Genomic DNA, 14,089 nt, shown 5'->3' with positions numbered 1-14,089 from the left:
AGCAATAATCATCCATGGACACATTCCCCTCTATGTTGCAGGCGAATTTTTTGCGGATGTATGTCTAGTGGGGCATTTGCTGGGTCATGGGTTGTATGCATTATCAATTTTATTGGCTGGTAGTAAGTTACTTTCCAAAGTGCCTCTAACAATTTGTATTACTGGAGCAGTTGCAGTGCTGAAGGCATCTTAATTCTCCACTGTGAACAATAATGTTAGCATTATACTTCTTTAAAATTAATTGGCCCCTGTATAGTTGAATGGCAATATGTCTGGCTAAAAAATATTTCCAAATTTAATTTTTCTTGTCATATTTCTAAGGAGATGATTGTAGATTTCTTGGTTAAGACTTCTAGGAAGGCTCGTTGAAATGGACTCACTCAGCCAGAAGTAACACCCTTTGAAAACAGCCATTTATAAAAATTTACAGCAAACTAGATATTACAGCTGCAGCTCTCACTTCAATTTTAGAGCATGAAGCAACCTTGAGAATGGAAGGCTGTATTCAGTATTCAGGATGGCTGAATAGCAAAGCAAAAGAAGACAAGATCCACTTCTATGAGAGAAAATCAAAGTGTAATCTTCTTTAAGCAACTTGTTCGGCTTATTTCTGTTATAGCCAAACTTAATTCTAATTGATATACCTCACAATTCTGTCAAAATTTGTATTGGCTTTCTTAAAAAAATTGTTGATATGTGTTTAAATTGGCATCCCTTTATTGTGTTAGTGACTTTCCCTGATAGTGGACTTGGGTATGTTGTCAGCAGGGAAAACAGTTTTTAGGCAGCTGGGAGACAGAGTTTTTGAAGGAGAGTAAAGCGAGAGAATTCATTTTGGCAAACAACAAAAGCAATGCTTATATTTATCTTACCAGTGTATCAGGAGCACAATGATGCTTAATTTGTTAATTTAATGTGTCAACTTTGTGGGGCCACGGTACCTAGATATTGGGCCACGCCAAACACTATTCTTGATGTTTCAAAGAAGGTGCTTTGGGATGAGATTAACATTTAAAACTGTCAATTTACAGTGAAGTAGATTAACCTCTATAATGAATGTGCCTCACACAATCAGTGGAAGGTCTTAACAGAAAAAAGACTGACTTGCTCTGAGCAAGGAGAAATTTTGTCAGTACCGTACTTTTGGTCTTGGACTTGGACCTTTGCAATTGTGGGAGTCAATTTTCTTAAATTAATTATTTCCTCTCTCCATCTCTTTCTTTCTCTTCCTCTCTCCTCTTGGCTCTGTTTCTTCAGAGCCCTGCCTAACACAGCCACCATCAATGCAATGACCACTCCTCCACCATTTTATCATATTGGGCTACTCACTGCATCTTCAGTTTCTAGATCAGAGCTTCTGCTTACTTGCTGTTAGATCAGCTGGCCATCTTCCAGCTATTCCAGGAGTTGAAGTGAGTGAGAACCTAGCTTTCTTGGCTTATGTAGTGAAATCCAGTAACTGTGATGAAACAATATACTATGGGTGAACAACACAATCCTAATTAATTTTCCATAATGAAATTGAGGTGTTATTAAAAAAAGATTATTGGTGTCAGACAGCCAAAATATGAAAACACTTTAGTATAAGATAGAAGAATGACATCTTAATAAAAGGATGCACTTATTCTTTGATACGAAGACAACATGCAAAAATAAAAAGCACGAAGAGGCCAAAACACTTCCTCCTAGAGAAAGAAATACATGTGTAGTGACTGCATGAAAGTAAAATAGAATAGTGTTTGACAGCACATGTTCTGAAGCATTATTAGTCCATGTATTTCAATGTCACTATGGTTTTTAGATTTTAAGTATTATTTTTAACTTTCATGCTTTATTTTCTTCATTTACAAAATGAATCTGATAGTAATAACCTGTTTTCCCGAAAATAAGACATCTTCTGAAAATAAGACCTACTTACAGGAAAGGTAAGACGTCCCCTGAAAATAAGACCTAGCGCATCTTTGGGAGAACACCTTAAAATAAAACACTGTCTTATTTTCGGGGAAACAGGGTAGTGCCTTCATCACAATGAATGAGATAAATGGAAGTGAAAACAAAGCATACCAAAACTTAGGGAATTCAGCAAGAGCAGTGTTCATAGGGAGATTGACAGCTGCAGACACATTTTAAAAGGAAAGATTTCATATCAATAACCTACACTTATACCAGTGTCAGACAACCAAAGTATGAAAACACTTCAGCATAAGACAGAAGAATGCCATCTTAATAAAAGAAAGTACATTGTTCTTTGATACGATGACAACAAGCAAAAATAAAAAGCACGAAGAGACCAAAACACTTCCTCTGAGAGAATGAAAAACAAAACTAGAAAAAGAGAATCTAAACCCCAAACCAGAAGAAAAATATTAAAGATCTGAGTAAAGGTAAAATTGAGGATGGAAAAATCAGTACAGAGATAGTAAATGATATCAAAAGTTGATTTTTGAAAAGATAATATTAACACATTTTTAGCTAGACAGCTCATAAAAATGAGAACTCAAATTACTAAAATCAGAAAAAAAAATGTAAGAGATTGAACTATAAAACTCTTAGAAGAAAACTGAGGCACAAATCTTCATGACCTTGGATCTAGAAGTGAATTCTTAGGACACCAGAAGTACACGTCACAAAAGGAAACAATGGAGAAATTAGACTTGAAAATTAAAACTTTTGTGCACCAGAGGAATTATTAAGAAAAGCAAAAAAATAACATATAGAATGAGAGAAAATATTGCAAATTATATATCTCAAAAGGTATAGTACACAGAATATATAAAAACCCTTACAATTTGACAACTGAAAGACAAAAACTGTATTAAAAATGGGCAAAAGACTTGAATAGCCATTGCTCCAGAAAGACACAAATGGGAAGCAAACACATGAAAAAGATACATGGTCAAAATAGTTTTTGAAGAAGATACATGGTCTAATAGTTTTTAGGGAAATGCAAATTAAAAACCACAATAAAGCAGCGCCCGTATCTCAGGGGGTAGGCTGGCCACATACACCCAGGCTGGCGGGTATAAAAAAAAAAAAATAATTAAAATAGAAAAATTATTTACGTTAAAGAACTATTTCACAAAAATTGCTACATTTATATGAAGCACTAAAATACCAAAGTCATTTCCAAGAATACTAGAAACCAGGTGTATCTGATTTCTATTAGAATTTAATAGTCTTAGAGATTTTTTTCAATAAGACAATAAAATAAAAGATATACAATTAAAATAAGCAAATAAAATTATTTTTACATGATTATAATTAAGATATCAAATAGAAAACTCTTTTTTCAAAATAAATTTGCATTTACTAAAACTAAATCTCCCAATACAACATACTTTTACCAACATGAATAAAAATATTTCTCTGTGCTTGCAAAAAAATAGTTAAAGGTACAAATGAAAATATCACCAGCAAGTCATTAAATATTTAAAAGAATTTCATAAAGGCAGAGATATTAAGACTACAATTATAAAATCTCTTGAGGAAATTAGAAATAATATAGACACATACTATATACTAAAATAGGAAGTGTTATGATAATAAAAAATGTCAATTCTAAAATTGTTATATAAAGAGTCATCAAATTCTATTAAGATTTAAACAGACAACTTTTCAGTCTGCCAATTTGCAAAATATCATTAGAAAAAAATTGTATAAAATATTGCAAAGAATTTTGAAACATGGGTTCTCATGGATTCTACAGATAAGAATACAAATTGTTACCCTTTTTCTATTGAATTGTTTGGCAACAGTTTACCTAAATTATTAAAATATATTCTATTACCCTCTGACTCAGCAAATCTTTCTTTAACAATACATTTGAAGAAATATTTAATGATAAGAAGTTTACCTGTAAGTTGTGCGGTTTCCTCACACGGTTCTTCATCACAGTGCTATTTATATTATTAAATACTATTAAATCCATAGTACTATTAAAATCTAATGGGAATTGTCCCTCACACATATGATGTACATGCCAAGTTGTGCATTACATTTGTATAATTGGCAATGATTGAGTTATAAGTAATGTGTGATATAAGGGAATATTATGTAAAAGTAACATGATACAGAAATAGACAAGTAGGGAGAGTATACTTATTAATTAATAAAAATGAATAAAATATATGAATAGTTGGATCATTACACTATGATAATAATGGTGATTGTTTTTTTTTTTTGCTTTGCCTCTCATTTTTGTTTCTTTCTTTCTTTTTTAATTATTTTCTTTTATTTCAGGTTAATCTGAGGGTAACCAAGTCACAATATTTGAATTAGGTAGAGTCTCTCTTGTAGTTATGTCCGGCACTGAAAAGATGTGCCATACGCCCCTACACTGTGCTCATTCAGTGGGAGCACCCCAAGCTCTCCTCCCCTCTCCCCCAGCTTATTTCCCCTCCCCCCAAATTGAGTTGAAGTGAGTTTTTCTCCTATGTGAGCATAAATTAAATCATCAACTGGCTTCATATTAGTATTGAATACACTGGCTATTTGCTTTTCCATTCTTGTGAATATGTTTCCCCTCCATCTGGGTTAATACAAATGATGTGACATCACCGTCTTTTTAGTAGCTGAATAGTATTCCGTGATATACATACACCACAGTTTATTAGTTCATTCCTGAGTTGACAGGCATTTAGGTTGTTTACATATCTTGGTGATTGTAAATCGAGCTGTTAGAAACAATCTAGTGCATATGACCATAAGATAAAATGATTTTTTTTTTTGCTCTGGGTAAATAATGGTTATTCTTGATTTAGGGGAGTACAGGTGATTTTTTTTTTTTTGGCCAGGGCTGGGTTTGAACCCACCACCTCCGGCATATGGGACCGGCGCCCTACTCCTCGAGCCACAGGCGCCGCCCAAAGTACAGGTGATTTTTATTTATTTTTGTTCATCATTGTTTTCTGTTTTTGTTACATTTAAAATATTATTTTAACAATAAAAACAATAACAACACCTTTTTGTAGGTGAAAGGTAATGATTTTATTTTTGACATGTTAACAAGGGTATTGATCTTATTTTCTTCAATAGCTTTTATACAACCTTAAAGTTGTATAAAATCTGAAACTCTACTTACTAAACAAAAGAGTAAAAATAGGATGAAAATGTGTGTGGAACCTTTTATCTAAATCAAACTTCTTTAAGTTAAAGTTCTTTCTTTTAATTAATCATAAAGTGTACATATTAGCAAAAAATGTTTGTCTTTCTAGGTAACAAGATTATTCGAACAAGTTCATGATGAACTAGAAGAAACTTTGGCAAACTATGAAAATCTCAAATTAAGGGCTAACAAAAAGAAAGATGACATCTACAAAGATATTTACAGTAATGAAATGAACATAGTAGGCTACAAGTAAGAATTTTTCACAGATACACTTATTGCACCGGGAAACTAGATATTAATTAAGAATGTAGTATATATTCCTGCACAAAAAATTTAGATAAAGAGAAAAGAAAGATTTTAAATTGCCCCTATCCATCTTATCACCAAGATTTTATATATAAATTGAAATATGATACAAGATGATACATACATACAAATATGTATACATATTATACATATATAATTTAGATGGATGTAAATTTTTATGTATATACAATTCCTAAATCACTATATTTCTGTGTCATGTTAAAGGTCTTCATAGATATTGCTAGACTGCCTCAGTTACACAAAATATATTTCCACTATATTGAAAATTTTAAAAAAATTTCCAGCATGAGATATTATTAAAAAATTATGGATTTTTTTATATATTATATTTATTTATATTTTATATATTATTAATAAATATATTATTTATAAATATAATATAATATTTATAATATATAATATATATCTATAGATATAGATGTAATGTATTTATAAATATAAATATAATTTTTATAAATATGTTTATAAATATAAATATAACATTTATAAATATATATTTTTTATATATATATAAAAAGATGGATATTTTTATCAGTTAGAAAGTACGTTTAAAGGTGGACCATTCATTGTAATTGCGAATCACTTTTTGTATGTGAACTACATGTAACCTATTCTATTTGCACATTTTTTAAATTTCCTTGTTCTTTTTTAATGCCTCATTTCATGTTGGTTATCATTTTATTTTTACCTTCTTCTAGTTGAGTAATTATATTCTGTTCCTATACTTTTAGAAGGAATTCCTATTACTTACCACCTGCAAAGTTGCATTGTCATAATCTAAATGCTGTTAAGCTGCTGGACCTAAGGGATCTAAAAAAATTTCTACTCCCATTATTATTTATTTTCAGAATTAAATATTTCCTGCTGTTAATGGAATATTTCATTTTATAATACATAAGTATGTTATTGTTTTAAACAATCAAGGTTATTTCTTAACTAACTACTTTTTTCTTTATTTCTTCATTCTTCTTGGACTTTTCATCTAAGGGTACTTTCTGACTGAAGTAGATCCTCTATAATAACATACACTGAGAAGTCCCACCCTCTCAAGTCCCGCTATGCCTCTCCCCATGTCTTGCCCGGGGTCCTTGGGGGCTGGGCTTGTTGGTGGCTACCATGGTCGCTTCGGTCACTCAACAGGTGAGTGGCTGCGTGGCTTGGGCCCTGGGACAAACGTGGGCAGCCCCTGGCAGCCTCTGTGGCCAAGCTGCCTGTGCAGAATGCCTATAGCAAGTGGCAAAGCAAATGTCACTCTTACGGTGATTGGACAGTCATCCTACCATCAAGTTGAGCCTTTTTGCAAACTGACTGGCTATGTTAATCCTGGGAGAGAAATTTTTTTAAAATTGGGAATAAAAAGAGGTGAAGAGCTTTCTTCTGCAGGACTGCACCCTGATCTGAAGAGCAGCCTATCTTAATAGAAGTGATTTTTAAATATGTTTGATCAGCAATGCTGGTTAAAAAAACTTCTTCTGGAATATACTGCAGCACCAAATTTCTACTAAGGAAGCTAACAGACCTGATTGCTGTTGAAATATGATTGTTTCCCAAGGTTCCAGTTAGGAAGTGCTGCACTACTAAAGTCTCATCTGATTTTCCTGATCAAGTTATGCTCTAATCAGTGTGGAGGAAGAGCAAAGAAAAGAGATTCTAAGGGAGGAGGTCTTACTCTAGCTGTGCTTTAGACTGGTTTCAAACTCATGAGCTCAGGCCACACCCCCATCTAAGCCTCCCAGAGTGCTAGGATTACAGGCGTGAGCCACCACAACCAGCTTTTCTGAAAGTCATTGACAAGAAAGACCAGAGAGGAGGCCGGGCATCTACTCAGGTGGCAAACACCATAGAACAGATCTGGGACAGAAACGCAGGCCCCGGTCGAACAGAGACCAGCTGAAAACAAGACAGAAACACTTAGCCCCAACACACCAAACAGGTCCCCCGTTTCTCAGACCATAGCATTGTACAGATGCCCGACAATACACCAGGGGAAAAATCAAATGGTGTAAAACAATCATAGGGCGGAATCAGCAGAAAAACTCTGGTAACTTGAATAAGCAGAATAGACCAACTCCCCCCAAGGAAAGATATGGCAGATGTAACTGAAGATCCCATTCCTAAACAGCTGGCCCAGATGTCAGAAATCAAATTCAGAATTTGGATTGCAAACAAGATTAATAAAATGGAGGAAAATTTGGAATTAGAAATTTGAGCAGCAATTCAAAAATCAGAATTAGAAATTTGAGGAGACATTCAAAAGTTGTCTCAAGAATTTAACAAATTTAAAGACAAAACCACCACAGATTTTAATGCACTGAAGCAAGAATTTGTAGCCCTCAAAGATCTGAAAAATACAGTAGAATCCCTCAGTAACAGAGTTGAGCAAGCAGAAGAAAGGATTTCTGACATTGAAGACAAAGCCTTTGAACGCTCCCAAACTCTCAAAGAGGAAGAGAAATGGAGAGCTCTCAGAGAGCTCTGGGATAGTTCGAAGAAGGCTAATATCCACCTCATTGGCATCCCTGAAAGTGATGAAGTGGCCTCACAAGGCACAGAGGCCTTTCTCCATGAAATTATGAAAGAGAATTTTCCAGACATGCCAAGAGATTCTGAAATTCAGAGAGCAGACACTTTCAGAACCCCAGCACGACTCAATCCCAATAAGACATCCTCCAGGCATATCATAATTAACTTCACTAAAGTTAATATGAAGGAGAAAATTCTGAAAGCCAGACGTAAGAAATCCATTCCCTACAAAGGGAAGAATATTAGAATGACTGCAGATCTCTCTGTTGAAACTTTTCAAGCCAGAAGAGGGTGGTCATTGACTTTTAATCTCCTAAATAACTTTCAACCCTGGATCCTGTATCCAGCTAAACTGAGTTTCATTTATGATGCAGAAATTAAATACTTTAATGACATTCATATGTTGAATAAATTGGCCATAGCCAAACCAGCTCTTCAGGATATTCTCAGACCTATCCTCCATCATGAACAGCCCAATCCTCTACCACAAAAGTAAACTCACTCAGAAACTTTTGATCGAACTCCAACTTCCACAGTGGTGAAAGGATTAAAAATGTCCACTGGAATTTCGTAAAACTCGATACCCAAAATTTTACCAGACTTATCAATATTCTCCATTAATATGAACAGCTTGAACTGTCCTCAAAAGAGACACAGGTTAGCTGACTGGATACAAAAACTCAGGACAGATATTTGCTGCATACAAGAGTCACATCTTACCTTAAAAGACAAATATAGACTCAGGGTGAAAGGATGGTCATCCATATTTTAGGCAAATGGTAATCAGAAAAAAGCAGGTGTTGCAATTCTATTTGGAGATACCATAGGCTTTAAACCAAAAAACGTAAGGAAGGATAAGAATGGTCACTTCATATTCGTTAGGGGTAATACTCAATATGAGATTTCAATTATTAATATCTATGCACCCAACCAGAATGCACCTCAATTTATAAGAGAAATTCTAACAGACATGAGCAACTTGATTTCCTCCAGCTCCATAATCGTCGGAGATTTCAACACTCCTTTGGCAGGGTTGCATCCATCCTCCAATAAGAAGCTGAGCAAAGAGATTTTAGATTTAAACCTAACCATCCAACATTTGGATTTAGCAGATATCTACAGAACATTTCATCCCAACAAAACTGAATACACATACTTCTCATCAGCCCACGGAACACATGCCAAAATAAATCGCATCTTAGGTCACAAGTCTTACCTCAGTAAATGTAAAGGAATAAAAATTATTCCTTGAATCTTCTCGGACCACCATGGAATAAAAGTTGAACTCAGTAACAACAGGAATCTGCATACTCATACAAAAACATGGAAGTTAAATAGCCTTATGCTGAATGATAGCTAGGTCAGAGATGAGATTAAGAAGGAAATTGCCAAATTTTTGGAACAAAATGACAATGAAGACAGGAATTATCAGAACCTCTGTGATACAGCAAAGACAGTCCTAAGAGGGAAATTTATAGCACTGCAAGCCTTCCTCAAGAGAACGGAAAGAGAGGAAGTTAACAACTTAATAGGACATCTCAAGCAACTGGAAAAGGAAAAACATTCCAACCCCAAACCCAGTAGAAGAAAAGAAATAACCAAAATTAGAGCAGAATTAAATGAAATTGAAAACAAAAGAATTATATGACAGATCAATAAATCAAAAAGTTGGTTTTTTGAAAAGGTCAATAAAATAGATAAACGTTTGGCTACCCTAACCAGGAAAAAAAGAGTAAAATCTCTATTCTCATCAATCAGAAACAACAAAGACAAAATAACAACAGACTCCTCAGAAATTCAAAAAATCCTTAATGAATATGACAAGAAACTTTATTCTCAGAAATATAAAAATTTGAAGGAAATTGACCAATACTTGGAAGCACGTCACCTTCCAAGACGTAGCCAGAATCAAGTGGAAATATTGAACAGTCCCATATCAAGTTCTGAAATATCATCAATCATAAAAACCTACCTAAAATGAAAAGCCCGGGACCAGATGGCTTCACGTCAGAATTCTACCAAACCTTTAAAGAGGAATTAGTACCTATACTACTCAACCTGTTCCAAAATGTAGAAAAAGAAGGAAGACTACCCAACACGTTCTATGAAGCAAACATCACCCTGATCCCCAAACCAGGAAAACACCCAACAAGAAAAGAAAATTATAGACCAGTATCACTAATGAATATAGATGCAAAAATATTCAACAAGACCCTAACAAACAGAATTTAGCAACACATCAAACAAATTATACATCATAACCAAGTTGGTTTTATCCCAGGGTCTCAAGGCTGGTTCAATATCCATAAATCTATAAGTGTAATTCAGCATATAAACAAATTAAAAAACAAAGACCATATGATTCTCTCAATCAATGCAGAAAAAGCTTTTGATAATATCCAGCATCCCTTCATGATCAGAGCACTTAAGAAAATTGGTATAGAAGGGACATTTCTTAAACTGATAGAGACCATCTATAGCAAACCCACAGCCAATATCGTGTTGAATGGAGTTAAATTGGAATCATTTCCACTCAGATCAGGAACCAGACAAGGCTGCTCATTGTGTCCACTGCTCCTTAATATTGTAATGGAAGTTTTAGCCACTGCAATTAAGGAAGAAAAGGCAATCAAGGGTATCCATATAGAGTCAGAAGAGATCAAACTTTCGCTCTTCGCAGATGATATGATTGTATATCTGGAAAACACCAGGGATTCTTCTACAAAACTCTTAGAAGTGATCAAGGAATACAGCAGCGTCTCAGGTTACAAAATCAACAGCCATAAATCGGTAGCCTTTATATATACCAACAATAGTCAAGCTGAAAAAACCGTTAAGGACTCTATTCTAGTCACAGTAGTGCCAAAGAAGAAGAACTATTTGGAATTTTATCTAACAAAGAACATGAAGGATCTCTATAAAGAGAACTATGAAACTCTAAGAAAAGAAATATCTGAAAATGTTAACAAATGGAAAAACATACCATGCTCATGGCTGGGAAGAATCAACATTGTTAAAATACCATATTACCCAAAGCAATATACAATTTTAATGCAATCCCTATTAAAGTTCCACTGTCATACTTTAAAGATCTTGAAAAAATAATACTTCGTTTTATATGGAATCATAAAAAACCTCAAATAGCCAAAACATTATTCAGAATTAAAAACAAAGCAGGAGGAACCACACTACCAGACCTCAGACTATACTATAAATCAATAGTGATCAAAACAGCATGGAACTGGCACAAAAACAGAGAAGTAGATGTCGGGAACAGAATAGAGAACCAAGAGATGAATCCAGCTACTTACCATTATTTGATCTTTGACAAGCCAATTAAAAACATTCAGTGGGGAAAAGATTCCCTATTTAACAAATGGTGCTGGGTGAACTGGCTGGCAACCTGTAGAAGACTGAAACTGGACCCACACCTTTCACCATTAACTAAGATAGACTCTCACTTGACTAAAGATTTAAACTTAAGACACAAAACTATAAAAATACTAGAAGAGAGTTCAGGGAAAACCCTTTAAGAAATCGGTCTGGGTGAGTATTTTATGAGGAGGACCCCCTGGACAATTGAAGCAGCTTCAAAAATACACTACTGGGACCTGATCAAACTAAAAATCTTCTTCACAGCCAAGAACACAGTAAGTAAAGCAAGCAAACAGCCCTCAGAATGGGAGAAGATATTTGCAGGTTATGTCTCCGAAAAAGGTTTAATAAACCAGAATTCACAGAGAACTCAAATGTATAAGCAAGAAAAGAACAAGAGATCCCATCGCAGGCTGGGCAAGGGACTTGAAAAAAAACTTCTCTGAAGAAGACAGGTGAATGGCCTACAGACATATGAAAAAATGCTCATCATCTTTAATCATCAGAGAAATGCAAATCAAAACTACTTTGAGATATCATCTAAGTAATCCATTAAGATTAGCCCATATCACAAAATCCCAAGACCAGAGATGTTGGCATGGATGTGGAGAAAAGGGAACACTTCTACACTGCTGGTGGGAATGCAAATTAATACATTCCTTTTGGAAAGATGTTTGGAGAACACTTGGAGATCTAAAAATAGATCTGCCATTCAATCCTATAATTCCTCTACTAGGCATATACCCAGAAGACCAAAAATCACATCATAACAAAGATATTTGTATCAGAATATTTATTGCAGCCCAATTCATAATTGCTAAGTCATGGAAAAAGCCCAGTGCCCATCGATCCACGAATGGATTAATAAATTGTGGTATATGTGCACCATGGAATATTATGCAGCCTTAAAGAAAGATGGAGACTTTACCTCTTTCATGTTTACATGGATGGAGCTGGAACATATTCTTCTTAGTAAAGTATCTCAAGAATGGAAGAAAAAGTATCCAATATACTCAGCCCTACTATGAAACTATGGCTTTCATGTGAAAGCTATAACCCAGTTATAACCTAAGAATAGGGAGAAGGGGGAAAAGGAGGGGAGGGGGGGTGGCTGGGGGAGGGTGATTGGTGGGATTACACCAGCGGTGCATCTTACAAGGGTATATGTGAAACTTAGTAAATGTAGAATGTAAATATTTTAACATAATAACTAAGAAAATGCCAGGAAGACTATGTTAACCAGTGCGATGAAAATGTGTATAAAACATGTATAAAACCAGTTTGATGAAAATGTGTATAAATGGAGTATAAATCCAGTGTATGGTGCCCCATGATCGCATTAATTTACACAGCTATGATTTAATAAAAAACAAAAAAAGACAAAAAGAAAGAAAAAGAAAAAAGGAAGCATATGAGAAAAAAGGATTTGTATTGGGGCCCTCTACTGAAAGTGGTAATAATGACATCCACTGCTGACTTCCCTGAATAATAAAGAACTGACTTATTATAATAAAAAATAAAAAAAAAAAACATATACTGAGATTTTGCTGACAACAAAGTTTCTGAATTTTTGTTTGAAAGATACTTTCTTTTTCATAAAATTTTTGGTTCTTAATTGGCTTTAACATAGTAAATATAACATTCTATAATCCATTAATTTTAATTTTTGCCATTTAAAAGGAAGCTGAACATTTGGCTCTCAGTTCTTCCTGACTAATCTGTATTTTTCTTTAGCCCTTTTAAAAAATGATCTTTTTGTTGTAAAATTTCATTAATTTTATTAAGTGACACTTTGCATTGATCAGGTTTTGTTCATTCCAGTGGGCATTGTTATTCTTCTAGTCTTTATAGTCTTTTGTATTGGATTTTTCGTTATTCCTGGCCATTCTCAGTCATAATCTCTTAAAATACTTTCTTGGTCCTAATTTCTACTTTCTTGGAATTCAAATTAAATGTGTTAAGTTTTCTCATTCTGTACTCCATGCTTTTTAATCATTTCACATAGTTCCTACATTTTCAAGCCTTCTGAAAATTTATTTGGGCTTATTACCCATTTTAATAATTCTGTTTTATTCTGGGTTTGATGTGGAGGCCATATGAATGCACCTCACAGACTAACAACTACAAAAAATAATTGACCAAAGTGCTCTGTGTCTGACATGGTTTGCAATGATCTCTGCCTGTGCTTCCTGATATTCACACTCTTATACTAATTTCCACCCTATGTACGTGGACTATACCCCGTTAGCTCTTTCTAATAAATAGAAGCAAGCAAAAGTAATGGAATGTCTGATTAACTTGCCAAAAAAAGGGAGGAAGAAGTGACATCTTTTATCTTGCTAGTATTCTTTTTCGAGCCCTTTGTCTTATTTGCTCTGATGAATCAGGCTTCTTTGTTCTTTGTTTCAAGATGTGCTATGGAGAGGCACATATAGCATGCACCCAGGTTGGGCTCCAGTCCAGCAACTTGAGAATCAACTTGCTAAAAAATCACATTGTAAGAGCAGGAGTTTATGTAGTATGTTAGGAAGCATGTCCTTCTAAGCCAATTTTTAAGATGACTGCACCTTGATGAAAGATTCAGAGCTAGAGAACCTAGCTAGGCTGAGTCACAAATTCTGCGAAATAATATATATTGAATATTTTAGCAACTAATTTTGATATAATTTTCTTATTTCTTGTGGTTTCAATTTCATTTCCCTGTTGATTAGTGATACTGAGCATTTTCTTTATGTATTTGCTGGCCATTTTCATGTT

At 34.3% G+C, this 14,089-nt stretch overlaps 1 protein-coding gene across 1 annotated transcript in view; it reads left to right on the top strand.

The window, feature by feature from the left end:
- Positions 1-14,089, top strand: part of CCDC178 (coiled-coil domain containing 178) — a 427,305-nt gene that overhangs the window by 40,547 nt on the left and 372,669 nt on the right. The window contains exon 8 of the mRNA XM_053571342.1: positions 5,214-5,356. Within this exon, the coding sequence (XP_053427317.1) occupies positions 5,214-5,356 (143 nt within the window). The remainder of the gene's footprint in view (positions 1-5,213; positions 5,357-14,089) is intronic.

Source organism: Nycticebus coucang, chromosome 19 (assembly GCF_027406575.1).
Source record: "Nycticebus coucang isolate mNycCou1 chromosome 19, mNycCou1.pri, whole genome shotgun sequence".
Lineage (NCBI taxonomy): Eukaryota > Metazoa > Chordata > Mammalia > Primates > Lorisidae > Nycticebus > Nycticebus coucang.
The sequence above is the reverse complement of the archived record's forward strand: the minus strand, read 5'-3'. Positions and strand labels throughout refer to the sequence as shown.